Raw genomic sequence first — 14,687 nt, 5'->3', positions numbered from 1 at the left:
CCGCGTGCTAGACACAGTGTTACTGAGCAACCTTTCATGATCATCATGTTTAACCTTGGAAACAGCTCTGTGAGAATCCCTGTTACTCTCGTTTTTCAGAAGAAGAAATGAGATCTGAGGCCCAACCAACTACTCCAGGGCCCCAGACTGGAAGTGATGGAGCCGGGCATGAACCCGAGTTTCCAGGGCCTATGATTTTTGTTTGTTTTTCCAAGACAGTGTTTCCAGGTAGCTCTAGCGGTCCTAGAACTTGCTCAGTAGACCAGGCTGGCCTTGAACTCAGAGATCCATCTGTCTCGGACTCCCAGGGTGGTAGGATCAATTGTGTGCTCCATCATATCTGGTGAGAGTCCAAGCATTTAACTATGATGCACGTTTCCCTCAGGGTCATGTTGGTGAACCAAAAATGTTCACCAAGCAGGTGACTCAGAAATGGTGGAGAGTTAGCTCAGAAGTTTAAAGCATTTGTTGCCCTTGAAGAGAACTTCAGGGGGTTGGGGATTTAGGTCAGGGGGAGGGCGCTTGCCTAGGAAGGGCAAGGCCCTGGGTTCGGTCCCCAGCTCTGAAAAAAAGAAAAAGAAAAAAAAAAAAAAAAAAGAAGAGAACTTCAGTTTGATTTCCAGAACCCTCCTGGTGGCTCACAACCAACCCTAACTCCAGGAACAGGGGATCCATGGTCCTCCTCTGACCTCCTAGAGTGACAAATAGGCACAGGCTACAGGCAAAACAGTCATACACTTTAAAAATCTAAAAACAATGTAAAACATACGTGTTCCTAGTTGGCAGGAGTTAAGCCTTCATGCTCCCCATGTGTATAGATTATGATTCATACACCCTAGAGTTTCAGCTGAGGATCAGAGGACAATTTCATCAAAAGGTTAACTGTGTAGCTCAGAGGTAGAACACTTAATTTAGTATGATCAAGACCCGTGTTTGAGTCCCAGCACAGAGTAGAAGGTGTCACCGATACATGAGATTTTAATTTTCTTTTATGTATGTTCTCAATAGAGATGATTTGATAGGCAAACTGATTTTACTTAGACACAATCAAACTTAAAAACCGTGTGTGTGTGTGTGTGTGTGTGTGTTCATTTGTTTGAGTGTGGGCACACATATAGCACGGTAAGCTTACAGAGGTCAGAGGATAACCTTGAATCTTGGTCCTTATCTGCCTCCTTGAGAGAAGCATTCCTATTGGTCATCTCTGGGTACTTCAGGCCAGGTGGTCCATGCGCTTCCTGGGCTTCTCCAGTTTCTGTTTCTTCTGTCGCTGTAGAGGTGGTCGGATTACAGATGTGGTCCACTGTGTCTGACTTTACCTGGATTCTCGGGCTCTGAACCCTGGTCCTTCATGCTCACATAGTAAGAGCTTTACTGTGAAGTCATCCCCTAATCCATGCTTAACAGATGTTTAACATAAATTTATCAATTGAAAAACTTTATTAGGGTTGCTGGGCCTCTTCTGCGGCCTCTGCTGGGGGGACCCAGTGGGGTACATCAGGATGGTGAGACATAGTGACAGCCGTTAGGAGTCAGGGTCGAGCAGCTTCCAGCTCAGAAAGTTTCGGGGAGAGAATTCTGTTCCCCAAGGTGTTACAGTTCTGTTTGTGTCTCACATACATGCAGTACCCTTGGAGGCCAGGTGGGGGCATAGGATTCCCTGGAGCAGGAGTTAAGCCACAGTGTGGGGCTGGGAACCGAACCTGGGTCCTGAGCAAGAGCAATAAGTACATCTAATAGCTGAGCATTTTCTCCAGCACCAAAGATCAGAGTTCTTTATAAAGGCTATGAGGGGCGGGGTTGTGTGCTGGATAGTTTTATATTAGCTTGACACAAGCTAGAGTTATCTGAAAGGAGGGAACTTCGATTAGAGGAAAATACGTCCATACGATCAAGCTGTCAGGCATTTTCTTAATTGGTGATTGGTGGGGGAGGGCCCAGCCCATTGTGGGTGGTGCCATCCCTAGGCTGGTAGTCCTGGGTTCTATAAGCAGGCCGGGCAAGCCATGGGGAACCAACCCCTGGGGAGCAAGTCAGTAAGGAGCACCCTTCCGTGGCCTCTGCATCAGCTCCTGCCTTAGGTTCCTGCCCTGCTTGAGTTCCCATCCTGATGTCTTTTGATGGTGGACTCCGCTGTGCTGTGGAAGCATAAACTGAATAAACCCTTTCCTCTCTAAATTGCTTTGGTTAAGGTGTTTTATGGAAATAGTAGTAAATCTACCAAGACAGGTTGATATTTTTTTTTTTAAAAAAAATCTTTTTTTAAAGATTTATTTATTATATACACTTCGACTGTCTTCAGACACACCAGAAGAGGGCATCAGATCCCATTACAGATGGTTGTGAGCCACCATGTGGTTGCTGGGATTTGAACTCAGAACCTCTGGAAGAACAGTTGGTGCTCTTAACCGCTGAGCCACCTCTCCAGCCCTAAAAACATATTTTATCCCCTTCTTCTTTAATAGAATATTTTTATTCTTTGTCAGTTTTGTTCATCTTATGTGCTATGATCATGTCCCCCTTCCTTACCTCCTCCTTCTCCTCCTACCCTTGCTGACCTCTCTTTCCAGCAAACCTTCTGACACCTCCCTCTCACTCTCTCTCTCGGTGACTTGTATTAGTCACTTTCCTATTGCTGCAATGAAACACCAGAGGCTTTATGAAGTCCAAGGCAGCTCATAGTGTGTTTCCGCTTATAGTTCCAGAGGGTTAGAGCCTGTGATGGCAGAGCAGAGGCATGGTCGCAGGAGCAGGAAGTTGAGGGCTGACATCTTAACCCACAACGGGAAAACAGAGTGAACTTGAAATGGTGCAAGTCCTTGAATTCTGAAAGCCCACAGTGACACACTTTCTCCAGCAAGGCCACACCTCCTAACCCTCCCAAACAGTGCCACCCGGTGGTGACTGAGTGCTTAATTACTCAAAACTGGGGGGATATCTCGTCCAAACCGACACATCCACTGATTCCCTCTCTCCTCCTTCAGACAGGGTTTCTCTGTGCAGCCCTGGCTGTCCTGGAACTCACTCTGTAGATCAGGCTGGCCTCAAACTCAGAAATCTACCTGCCCCTGCCTCCTGAGTGCTGGGATTAAAGGTGCCACCTCCCAGCAACACTCACCTAGTGATTTTAATCAGGGCTGATTGCTGATCTTGTGTGAGTGGTTTTCCTTCCTTCCTTCCTTCCTTCCTTCCTTCCTTCCTTCCTTCCTTCCTTCTTCCTTCCTTCCTTCCTTCCTTCCTTCCTTCCTTTCACATTTTCTTTTTCTTTTTTTTTTTTTTTTTTTTTTTTTGTTGGAGTACGGACAACTTATCAGTGGCTATACTAAAATTAGTCTCTCTCTATCTCTCTACATGTATGTGTGCATGTGTGCGTGCGTGTGTTTCTGTGTATACAGTACATGTGTCTGTACAGGTGTGCTTATAGCAACCTTCTGTTCCTGAAGCACCACTGATTTTTTTTTTTTTTTTAGAGACAGTAGCGTTGTGATCCCCTCAGTTCTCCAGGTGCTGGGGTTGCAGGCATGTTCTGTCATGCCTGGATGAAGCTGTGTCACTACTGACCTAGCCAACTGTGCTTTTACTGCTTCCTTTATCGAGGTGATTACATAGACATACAAGCAGAGACTTGGAAGATGGAAAAGGAAAATGGGGGGGCAATTAGAAAAGCAATCTATTCGGAAGCCCTGCAGTCGGGCAGAATTTATTGAGAGACTGAGCGGTGTGGGCAGAGCTTCCTGCAAGAGGGGGCCAGAGCCACGCATGGTGACCCATGTCTCCAATCCTAGCACTTAGGAGGCTGAGGCAAAAGGTTCGTGAATTTGAGGCCAGCATGAGTTACACAGAGAATTCAAGTCCTGTTTTCAAAGAGTGAGACACTGGAAAATAGACACTGAATCAAGCACGTGAGGATTACAAGACACACACACACACACACACACACACACACACACACACACACACAGAGAGAGAGAGAGAGAGAGAGAGAGAGAGAGAGAGAGAGAGAGAGAGATTGAGAGCGCAAGCAAGAGTGAGTGAGAGACCAATCTCAATTTAGATAAAGTCATTAGAAGGAATGACAGAAAAACTACTAGAGAAACCCAGCGTAAAGAAAGACATACAGGAGAACAATCTTACACCACCTGTCGTGCAGGCTGTGGCAACACTAGTACTTGTCTTTGAGGGCAAGAGCATTCTGGCTATTTCTACCATGGAAGATTGAGGTTCAGTGAGGGACAAAGTCATGCAAATTTCCACTCCAAGATTTACACCGTTGCTATCTACACAATCTCTGGGAAGTGAATTCACAATCAGGTGGAACAGAACAGAAGTGACCCACTGCTAGGCTGTGTGACTGGGCAAGGAGGCTTTGAGCCACAGCGTACAGTAAGTGCAGCTGTTCCTGGGTGTCTATGACTGGGGTCTCAAGGACACTGGGGTCCCTGATGCTCAAGTCCCTAGTACAGAATGAAATCATTTGGGCTCACTTGTTTTAGGTCAACTTGACACTAAGAGTCATTAAGGAGGAGGGGAACTGAGAAAACACCTTCATAAGAACTGGCTATAGGCAGGCCTATAAGGCATTTTCTTAATTAGTGATTGATGTGGAAGGGCCTAGGCTATTATGGATGGTGCCACCCCTAGGCTGGTGGTTCTGGATTCTATAAGAAGGCAGGCTGAGCAAGCCATGGAGAGCAAGCAAGCCAGTAAGCAGCACCCCTCCATGGCCTCTGCATCAGCTCCTAACTCCAGGTTTCTTCTTCTCTGTTTGAGTTCCTGTCCTGACTTCCTTCAGTGATGAACAGTGATGTGGAAACTGTAAGCCCAACAAACTGTAAGTCAAAGTATCATCACCGAGGTGCTTTGGTCATGGTGTCTCATCACAGCAACAGACACCCGAAATAAGACATAGGTTTTGCTTAAAACCTACTCATTCCTTCTATATACTTTAGATCATGTCTAGGTTATAACAGCCAATGCTACGTAAATACCTTTTAAAATGCATAGTTCAGGGAATAATGAGGAAAAGGTCTGTATGCATTCCATGTAGACCCTCCCAACTTCTCCCCTGAGTGTTTTACATATGATGTTGGTTGAAGACATGGGGCCAGCTCTTCTTGGCTGACATTCCCTGCCTCGCCTCAGTCTTGCGTTTCAGAGAGTAACTTATTTTATTAGTGTGCACATGTGTAGGCCTGTTGGTGAGCGTACACTTGAATGTGAGTACATGCTAGGCGACCAGATCAGTCTTGTGTTAGAGCTCTGGTAGGGGTGGGGCGCACGGGTGGGTGGGGGGTGGGGAGTTGAGGGTGAGGGTGGGGTGGGGTGGGTGGGTGGTGGGGTTGGGTGATTGGTTCCTCCAATGCAAATGTAACACCAGTTCTGTTCCAGCATGGGGAGGTTTCCCCAATGAAAGTGTTAGATCTCTGCCCTGAGATATCCTAGCAATCCTGAGCCAAGAAATACCACAAAGTCCCAGCACACGACAAACCTCAAACAGGAAATTTATTGGAAGGGAAAACCCCAGGAGGGTGGCTTCTTCTGCTAGGGTGAAAAGCAGCCGGGACTCAGCAGATGTCAGGTTTTGTACAGGGTTTCTTGGTGGCGTGGGGCAGGAGATGTAGACAGAGCTTTTCAGGGTGGCCTGGCCTGGGGTTGGTGGGAGTTTTGTGGCTTGATCTTAGGGCAAGTTTAGGGACTGGTGGAATTCTGTTTCTTAGCCCTGGTTTTGAGCTTGGGGTCATTAGGGTCAAGGTTCTTTTCCCTTGGCCAGGAACTTAGTCAGCGTCACAGTGTTCTTTCCCTCCACTTTTTGCTCTATACCATCTATGTTTTTTATTTTTAAAAAAGATTTCATGTGTCTCTGTGCATCTGTGAGCACGTGCCCTGGAGGCTAGCTCTGGAGGCTATCCGAGGGCAATCAATCCTTTGGAGCTGGACTTACTAGCCCTTGTGAGCCTCTCAGTGCAGGGGACCAAACTCTAGTCCTCAGGAAAAAAAATAGCAAGTGTTCTTAGAACCATTGAACCATCTCTAGCTGCCCCTTATTGTTAAACACAATATTTTTATTAATTCTGAATTTCATACATGCATACAATGTCTTTTAATCTCATTTTCTCATTGGCCTTAAGTCACCCAAGGAGACTTGGCTGACTGGCCCAGAATTTGCCTCTCTATTCTAGCCAGTGCTTTTGGTGACTTTATATTGACTTTTTTTTCTCCCAAATCTGTGTCCTGAAGATCAGCCCCCAAACACACACACACACACATACACATATATAATGATCGGTGTGTGTATGTGTCTCAATGAGTTTATTTAATGTTGCTTTCAGGAACATATGCAATTTACCATTGACTATATACCATTGAAGAAAATGCCTTTCTTCCCTTTTACTAAGCCTATGGATCCTGGAGGTGGGGTGCATGGGGGTTTAAGTGGGTTAGGAGTGATGAGCCCTTTTCCCTAGCAACCGTTAACTGCCTACCAAACTCGGGGATTGGCGGGATCTCACGAGCCTTTCCTCTTCAAGTGACTCCTAAAGTTACTTTCAGAATCGACAGTTCTGTAACTCAGAGATTTACCTAGCGGGGAGGGGAGCGTAGACTGGAATTTCTGATGTGTTGAGGAATTACTTGGGTTAATCAAAACGAGAAACTACATTTCCCGGCAGGTCTCGGGACCGTGTCTCTCTGGTGTCTTTCTTTGGTTCTGTGCTACCAATGACTGTTAGATATTTGAATAGACCAATAGTAGCATGGACCTGTTCTTATTTAGGCGGGGCCATAGGCTCATCCAATCGTACAAGGCTTAGAAAAAATCCTAGCCAATCTAAGGGCCGAGGGGCGGAGCCCGAGGCGGGGCCGCAGACCAAGCTGCCGCGGAAGATGGCGGCTGAGGCGCTGAATGGAGGGGAGGCGCCGGTCTGCGACTCCGACCGGAGGTGAGCCAAGTTTTCCGTCCTGCTGCCTAGGAGACAGGACTGTGGGCTAGCGATGTCGCCGCCCTGCCCTTGAGTCACCGTGGTCACAGGGCCGGGCTTTGTTCCTCGCTCCCGTGGTGTCTACTCCGACGCTCCTGCGGGGGCTGAGGCGCGTCGCTGCGGTCTGTGCTTCCCGCTGCGCTGCTCTTCGGCGAGTTCTGCAGCCGTGCGTGGAGCACTCCTGGCGCTCTGGCTGCAGACCCCGGGGCCACGGCCGCGGTGTCAGCCCTGGCGCCGAGCGTTTTGAATGGAAATTGAAGCCCAGAGCGGTTTAGAGAACTCAACAACGTCCTGGGAGCTTTAAATGTCTTTCGGGACAGCCTCAGAGCTTTAGTCAGAACCGCGACTTGAGTGATGATGGTTAAAGGTTTTTTGTCCCCCAGCTGGCTGACCTCTCTCGGCTTCAGCCTTCGTCTGTAAATGAACATAAGGATACTTATTTCAGAACATGGATGGAATGACAACCTATTTAAAGCTCATAGTACCCATCCTGGCAAATACTATTCAAAATATGATAGATTTTTATGTTTCCTTGAAGTTGTGGCCTCATTTCTTCTTGAATGGGTACTGTCCCTGTCATAAAGCGGAGCCTGTCTTAACTAAATTCAAATATCGGGGATTGATACACTCTGATATAATGAGGTTATTTACATTGTCAGAGTGTGATCAATGCTATCTATGCTTTGGTATGGAGTTAGTACAGAACAGAGGATCCAAGAATTTTGGGGAACCGAGTTTGTGATTCTTCCTGAGCCCTGATGGGCTTGTTTGGGTATGTTACTGTTTTGTATGGAGGAGTTTTCCACTCTTTGACTTACCCATAAATGGTTATTGACCCCCCTACCCCCGCCCCCCAACTAGGCCTGTGGGTTGGTAAATGTCATTAGATTATCCCTCATCCAACTCTGAAAATCCTGAATTGTAATGAAAACGAGGACAAATGAAATACTGTTCTACAGCAAGAGGACTTTGAATTCTTCCATGGGGCTACTGCCAACTGAATGTAAAATTTGAAACCGTTAACTAAATGACCAACACAGTTTTATCTGAACCTGAACCTTCCAATACTGTTATTGACCTAGGTTCTTGCTATATAGCTAGGCTGAATTGGAACTTGTTTCAGCCTCCCATGTACTGGTCAATTGCATTTTGCAGGAGATAAATTTGGGGTTCCTGTGAGGCTTATTTATTTACTTTTTTTTGGAAACAGAGCCTCTCATGTAGTCCAGGGGACCCCAGTCTTGAGCTTCTGAACATCCTTCCTCTACCTCCCAAGTGCTGGAGTTACTGGCACGCCACCAAGGCCTGTTTTATGTGGTGCTGGACTTCATGCACGCTAGGCAAGTCTTCTGACTGAGTTGCACCCACAGGCCTGTTTAATTAGTGGGACTAAACGATTTTAAAATCTATTATCTATTGTGCTTGCGTGTGCTTGTGCACTCTTAGGTGCCACAATGCATGCACAGGAGGGCAGAAGTTAACTCACAGTCCTCTTCTTCCACCAAGTGGATTTGAGGATCACACTTGGGCTCTGAGGCTTGGCAGTGAGTGCCTTTACTCACTGAGGCATCTCACCGGCCAAGGTGTGTAGCCTAGCGTTTACAGATATGCCACATAACTCTGTCTTTGGCATCTCAAGCATGTCCTTAGGAGACATTCACTCTATGAGAAAGGCTTCTGTGAGATCAATGTCTTGTAGCAGTGGTCATAGAAACAGCTGTAGATTCAGTACTGGGCAGTAATACATATAATTAATATCTTTGGGGACTGAAAGGGTTTGCTCTAGGAAGAAAAGCCTAGGGAAAGGAGAGAGATAAGTAGGAATGACGGCTGTCTGTTAGACCACTGAGATGTTGAGGATTGGTTAGCAGGATTCCTTACGTTGGTAGTCCTGTCTGGAGTGGGGCATCTGCCCTGCATTGGGCCATCTTCACTAGGGTGATCTGGAGAACCCAAGCTCCATGTTTACTGAGCAGGCTCATCCAGAGCAGATCCGGGTCTAAAGCCTCCTTTAATCTGGGTTTCTTTTTCAAATGGTGATGACTTAATAGTCGGCTTAGTAAATGCTGTACAAACATTTGAATTTGTAAAGTGCTGTTATTTTAAAAACTTTAAAAATATCTATGTATAAAATTATATCTGGGGTTGGGGATTTAGCTCAGTGGTAGAGCGCTTGCCTAGCAAGTGCAAGGCCCTGGGTTCGGTCCCCAGCTCCGAAAAAAAGAAAAAAAAAATTATATGTGTATGTTCTGGGATTTGGTGATTTAGAAAAGAGACAAATTGATATAGGGGATTGAATGTTCTTTTATTAACTGAAGCCCCAAAATGGGGCTTTGCTGATTCCATTCAACTTAGAAGAGACTGGAATTAAAACCTCATTTTTGGAGTGTAATTTGCTGTTTGATTGGTAGGGGCCATTAAAAGAAAATTGTTATATATTTTTTTCTTTTTATGAAACCTGATATTTCATTAATATTTGTGAAGTAATTGATATTATATATCAAAGTTTCAGATACTATGTGAGCATGTTTCTGGGCTCTATTTTCCTTGTCCTTTTTATTTCCTTTTTTTTTTCTTCTTTTTTTTTTCTGGAGCTGAGGGCCGAACCCAGGACCTTGTGCTTACTAGGCAAGCACTCTACCACTGAGCTAAATCCCCAACCCCTTTATTTCCTTTTTTTAAACCTATTTAGTAGATAATAGGTTAGTACCAAATAATCTGCAATAAATACAAGCTATAATAGAGCACAGGGTGAAGAGCTCCACCCCAAGATCTATGCAGTTACCTACAATGGAGCCTCTCTGTGCGTCTATCCCGTGCTCCTCTCATGTTTCTTGCCCCTACCTTTCTCTTTGTGGTGCCTGGGAGGCATCTGTTGCTGAACTACATCACTATCCTTTTGTTTGTTTGTTTGTTTGTTTTAAAGTCAAAATAGTGTAACTAGGTGTGGTGGTGAACACCTGTAAGCATAGCACTAGTGAGGTAGAGGCAGGAGAATCAGGAGTTCAAGGTCAGCCACATCTTATGTAGAGTACTTAAAGCCAGCCTGGGCTACATGAGACCCTGTCTCAAAAAACATAACAACAACCAAAGTCCATTATCTTGGACAATGAATGTATGTTATATATCTTTTCTGTGTAATGACTATATGCTAACAATAATACAAGTTTAAAGAACTGAAGATCAGATATGAGCACATACCTATAAATCTCAGCAGACAGGCTATTGAGGCTGGAAGATGGCGAGTTTAAGATGAACTTGGGCTACAATTGTGAGACCTGTCTCAAGAAAATCAAGACATCAAAAAACAAAACAAAGAGGCCAGATGGTGGTGGCACAGTCCTTTAATCCCAGCTTTTGGGAGGCAGAGATAGATGGATCTCTGAATTTGAAGCCAGCCTGGTCTCCAGAGTGAGTTCTAGGACCGCCAGGACTACACAGAGACAAAAGGAAAACAAACAATCCTCCAAACTAATGAATTTTCAGTAAGATCCTCTAAAGCAAAAGCATTGGCTTATTCTTGGACAGTACTTATCATTTTGGATTTGGAACTCACAGATGTAGTGTAGAATTGATTCCAGTACTAACTGCCTGCGATTCTTGCCATTTTAAACTCTACAGAAAACAACCGTCTAAGCCTTTGACTTTACTTATTTGAGGAGTGAGAGAGACCCTGGTAGCAAAATATTCTATAGAAACATTCCCGAATTGGTAATTTTGATGTTGCTTTAAAAAATTCTTTTTATGGATGTGTGTATGTCTGTGTGTGGCACATGTGTGCAGCTGGTTGATGTGGGTGTTGAGAACTACTCTTGGTCCTCTGGAAGCTCAGCAAGTACTCTTAGTGAGCTGTCTTGCCAGACCCTGTAGACCAGGCTGGCCTTGAACTCACAGAGATCCACTGGCCTTTGCCTCCCAACTACTGGGATTAAAGGCTCATGCCTCCTCTGCCCAGCCCTCCCTCATGTTTAAAAGAACAACAATATCCCCTACCCCCATTATTGTGTGTTGTGTCATGGCACATTTTGGATAGCTTTCAAGGGTTGGTTCTCTTTTCACCATAGGTCCTAGGGGTCACAGGTCTCAGGCTTGGCAGGAAACGCTTTACCCACTGAGCCATTTCATAAGCCCAGTGGTGTTACTTTTCTACTGCAATTAGCTTCCTTCTCATTGTACATTGTGTGGAGGAAGGAAACTATGGGAGGAGCTAACCATAAGAACACTGCCAATTCCTTTGCCACTCCAAAGGATAAACATTACCAATAAGCTAATAAAGTAGCGTCATGGACACTCTGAGAAGTGTAACTCAGTGTCTTGACTGAGAACAGCATTGTTATTCTGGGGAACACAATCTCCCTTTAGATTCCAGTGTGTGGGTCAGGAGGTAAGTTTAGCCAAGGCTTCTTTTCCCTCTGTCAGTTCATGTCAAGTTGTTCTTGTGGCTTCAATTAAGTTTAAGTTGAGAGCAAATATAGGGGCTGAATACATTTTGGAGATGGTTGGCATGTAGGAGATAAGATTACATTACAGAATCTTGGCAGGACATTGTCTCTTAAGGGCAGACTTTAGGGTTTAAATGTTCTACAAGATTAGCTAAGAAGTGGGTACTGTGCTGTAAAACCATGTGGTGCTGCTTACTGCCCGAGAGAGACTGTTTGCTGTAGCTTTAAAGCCTGTAAGCTGGGCACGTGGCCCGTTTTGTCTTCTCTATGTATAGCTTTCATGATCCAACCTAAAACTTGCTATGGAGAATGCAGGAAGGGGGAGGATATATTAGTTTTATTTGTTACTTTATTCCTTTTCTAATAGGTCCTCCAATAAAGGGACACACTTAACACCGCGTTTCAGAGTCTCTTAGGGTTGAAAAACACAGCAAGAGAGTGAATACTTCTTACAGGGTGGTAAGTCAGGTTTAGATAACTTTAAATATAGCTCATATTTTGAGAAAAGCTGCCAAGGTTGTGGTTCTTGGAGAACAAATCAAGTTAAGCAATTCATCAGGGAGGAAACATTTAGTTTTGTGGGTTTCTAGTTTGGATAGAGTCAGCCAAAAGATCCATCTGCAGGACGCTGGGCTTGCTCCCTGGAGCTGTGCGGGTTCATGGCTTTAGTGCCCTCAGAAGCACTTGAATTTCAGTTTTCTTTAATTGATTTTTTCAAAGGTGGATCTTGTTTCCTGCCCATTCTGCAAGCATATCACTTTCCATGCAGAGTACCATCTAGTGGTAAGAGAAATCACTGAGGACTGCAACCAGGTTGTAAAACTCAGGCTCTGCCATTCTTGGAGATAGCTGTTTATTTGTTTACCCACACTCCTAATTACTCATTTCCCTATTTCCTGCTTCTGACATACCTGTCCTTTTTTTTTTGGTACAGGGATTAGACCTAGACCAAGGGCTTCTTTTTTGAGATAGGATCTCTCACTAAGACCTGGGAGTTGCCCATTTAACTAAGCCTGCTGGCCCTGAGCTCTAGAATCTTTGTCTCCCTATTCCAGCTCTGGATTGTAAGCCGTGGCCACACCACCAGGCTTTACACCTGGCTGGGCTTGGATTCATGCTTGTGAGGCAAGCAACTGAGTGGCCTTCCCACCCTTTTCCTGGCCCAACCTTTTATAGCTCTTATTTTATTTTTTTTGTTTGTTTTGTTGTTTTGGTTTTTCGAGATAGAGTAGCCTTGGCTGTCTCAGAGCTCTCTCTTTGGACCAGGCTGGCTTTGAACTCAAGAGATCTACCTGCCCATGTCTCCTCTGCGTACCCTGAGATTAAAGGTATGTGCCATCACTGCTCTTCTGCACAATGAAAATAAGGAAACTATATAGTTTGGTTATTTTCTGATTTTTGTTTATTTGCTTTGCTGTTTTGCATTGGGCGTTAAGCCAGGCCTCACAGATGCCAAGCACATGCTAGACCTTGGAGCTGCATTCCCAACCCCATTATGATGTTCATGTTGGTTGAAAGAAGATTTAGGACCAAATTACTTTGCTACTTAAAAATCAAAAACAACAACAAAATACCCCCACACCCACAAGAAACCCCAATTCTTTGTCATGGAATGTCGTTTCTACACAGACGTGTTTAGAGTAACATATTCTGTTCCTCAGGCCCAGCAGATCTAAGCATTTTGCCATGTTAGCCTCAAGCCTCCTCCCTTTTCATGGCTCAGTGATTTATAACAGCCTTACTAGCACCTGGGAACTTGTCTCAAAGCTGAGCTCGAACTTCTGATCCTCAAGATTCCTCCTCCAAGTGATTACAGGCCTGGTCTGTAATCCCAGCACTCGGAGAGATACGTAGATCCTTGGAACTCACTGGGCGCTCCAGGTTCATCGAGACCTTTGTTTTAAAAAATAAAGTGGAGACAGCAATAGGAGAAGACTCCTGCCTCCATGTGTATGTGCATGGTGGGCACACCTTACACACATGTGTCCACGAACCACAGAACTGAAAGAGTGTGCATGTAGATTAGTAGGATGCTTCCTTAGCATGTGTGGGCTCTAGTTTGACTGCCATGTCTTGACAGAATGAAGATTATGGTGGTTTGAGTGAGAATAGCCCCCAAAGGCTCATATATTTGACTATCTCATCCCTAGCTAGTAGACTGTTTAGGGGAGGATTAGGAGTGTGGCCTTGTTCAAGTAGGTACAGCCTTACTGGAGGAGGTGTTGCCCCTGGGAGTGGGCTTTGAGGTTTCAAAAGCCACCCATGCCAGGCTCAGTGTCTCTTTTTTCTGCCTGCTACCTGTGGATCACGATGTAAATCTCTCATCTATGTAAAACTAGCTAGTCCATGCTTGTCTGCTTCTTTCATGAAGATAATGAACTAACTCTCAAACTGTAAGCAAACTCCCAATTAAGTGCTTTCTTTAATAAGAGTTGCCTTGGTCGTGGTGTCTCTTCACAGTAACAGAACACTGACTAAGACAAAACTATTCATTTCCCTTTAGCTGCCAGAGTACTGAGATAAAAATGGACCCCACAAAATTAGAATTTTCTCAGGAAAATTGGAAAGATGGAAAGTGCTGGAGCCATGGTACAGGCCAGAGGGAGAGCTTGTTTTCTGGAAATAGATTTCACAAAGAACTCTCAGCTTGTCGGATCACTTGATCTTGAACTTCTTAATTGTGCATACCACTTGCCCACTTGTCTTCTCTCTAAACCTTAACCTTGATGCGTGGTGGTAACACATGCCTTTAATCCCAGCATTTGGGAGGCAGAGGCAGGCAGATCTCTGTGAGTTCAAGGCCAGCCTGCTCTACAGAGTTGGAGGGCAGCCAGGGCTACACAGAAAAACCTGTGTCAAAAACAGAACAACCAAGCTCCTCAAACAAAAACCAAAAACCTAAAAAAAATGTAACGTAGTATCAGGACCCCTGAAGATGGACTGGGGTGTGTGTGTGTGTGTGTGTGTGTGTGTGTATGAGTGTGATGGTATCCCCTTTCCTCTTTCTCTTGGCCACAATGAATACGTTTTCCTTTGATTTTCACTTCTTGTTGTCTGTTTAGTTGGTTTATTGAAGACAGAGCTGCCAGGGTCCAGGCTATGATTCTAACAACTAAGGTTCGGCACTTCAGAGCCACAAACTACCTAATAGAACCTCATGAGTAAAGTCTTTGTGCTCCTGTAGAGGCATGTGATTCATTATGGAGAGCATATATGATTTGTGTGTGTGTGTGCGTGTGTGTGCATGTGCAGAGAGCCTAGGCAGAGG

The 14,687-nt window shown here is 45.0% G+C and overlaps 1 protein-coding gene across 1 annotated transcript in view; it reads left to right on the top strand.

Annotated features, from left to right (window-relative positions):
* The first annotated feature begins 6,863 nt into the window (after window positions 1–6,863).
* The window catches only part of Arhgap19 (Rho GTPase activating protein 19), a 36,121-nt gene continuing 28,297 nt past the window's right edge, over window positions 6,864–14,687 (top strand). Inside the window, 1 exon segment of the mRNA XM_032891964.1 lies at window positions 6,864–6,938. Within this exon segment, the coding sequence (XP_032747855.1) occupies window positions 6,883–6,938 (56 nt within the window). The 5' untranslated portion in view covers window positions 6,864–6,882.

This window comes from Rattus rattus, chromosome 2, assembly GCF_011064425.1.
Source record: "Rattus rattus isolate New Zealand chromosome 2, Rrattus_CSIRO_v1, whole genome shotgun sequence".
Lineage (NCBI taxonomy): Eukaryota > Metazoa > Chordata > Mammalia > Rodentia > Muridae > Rattus > Rattus rattus.
The sequence above is the reverse complement of the archived record's forward strand: the minus strand, read 5'-3'. Positions and strand labels throughout refer to the sequence as shown.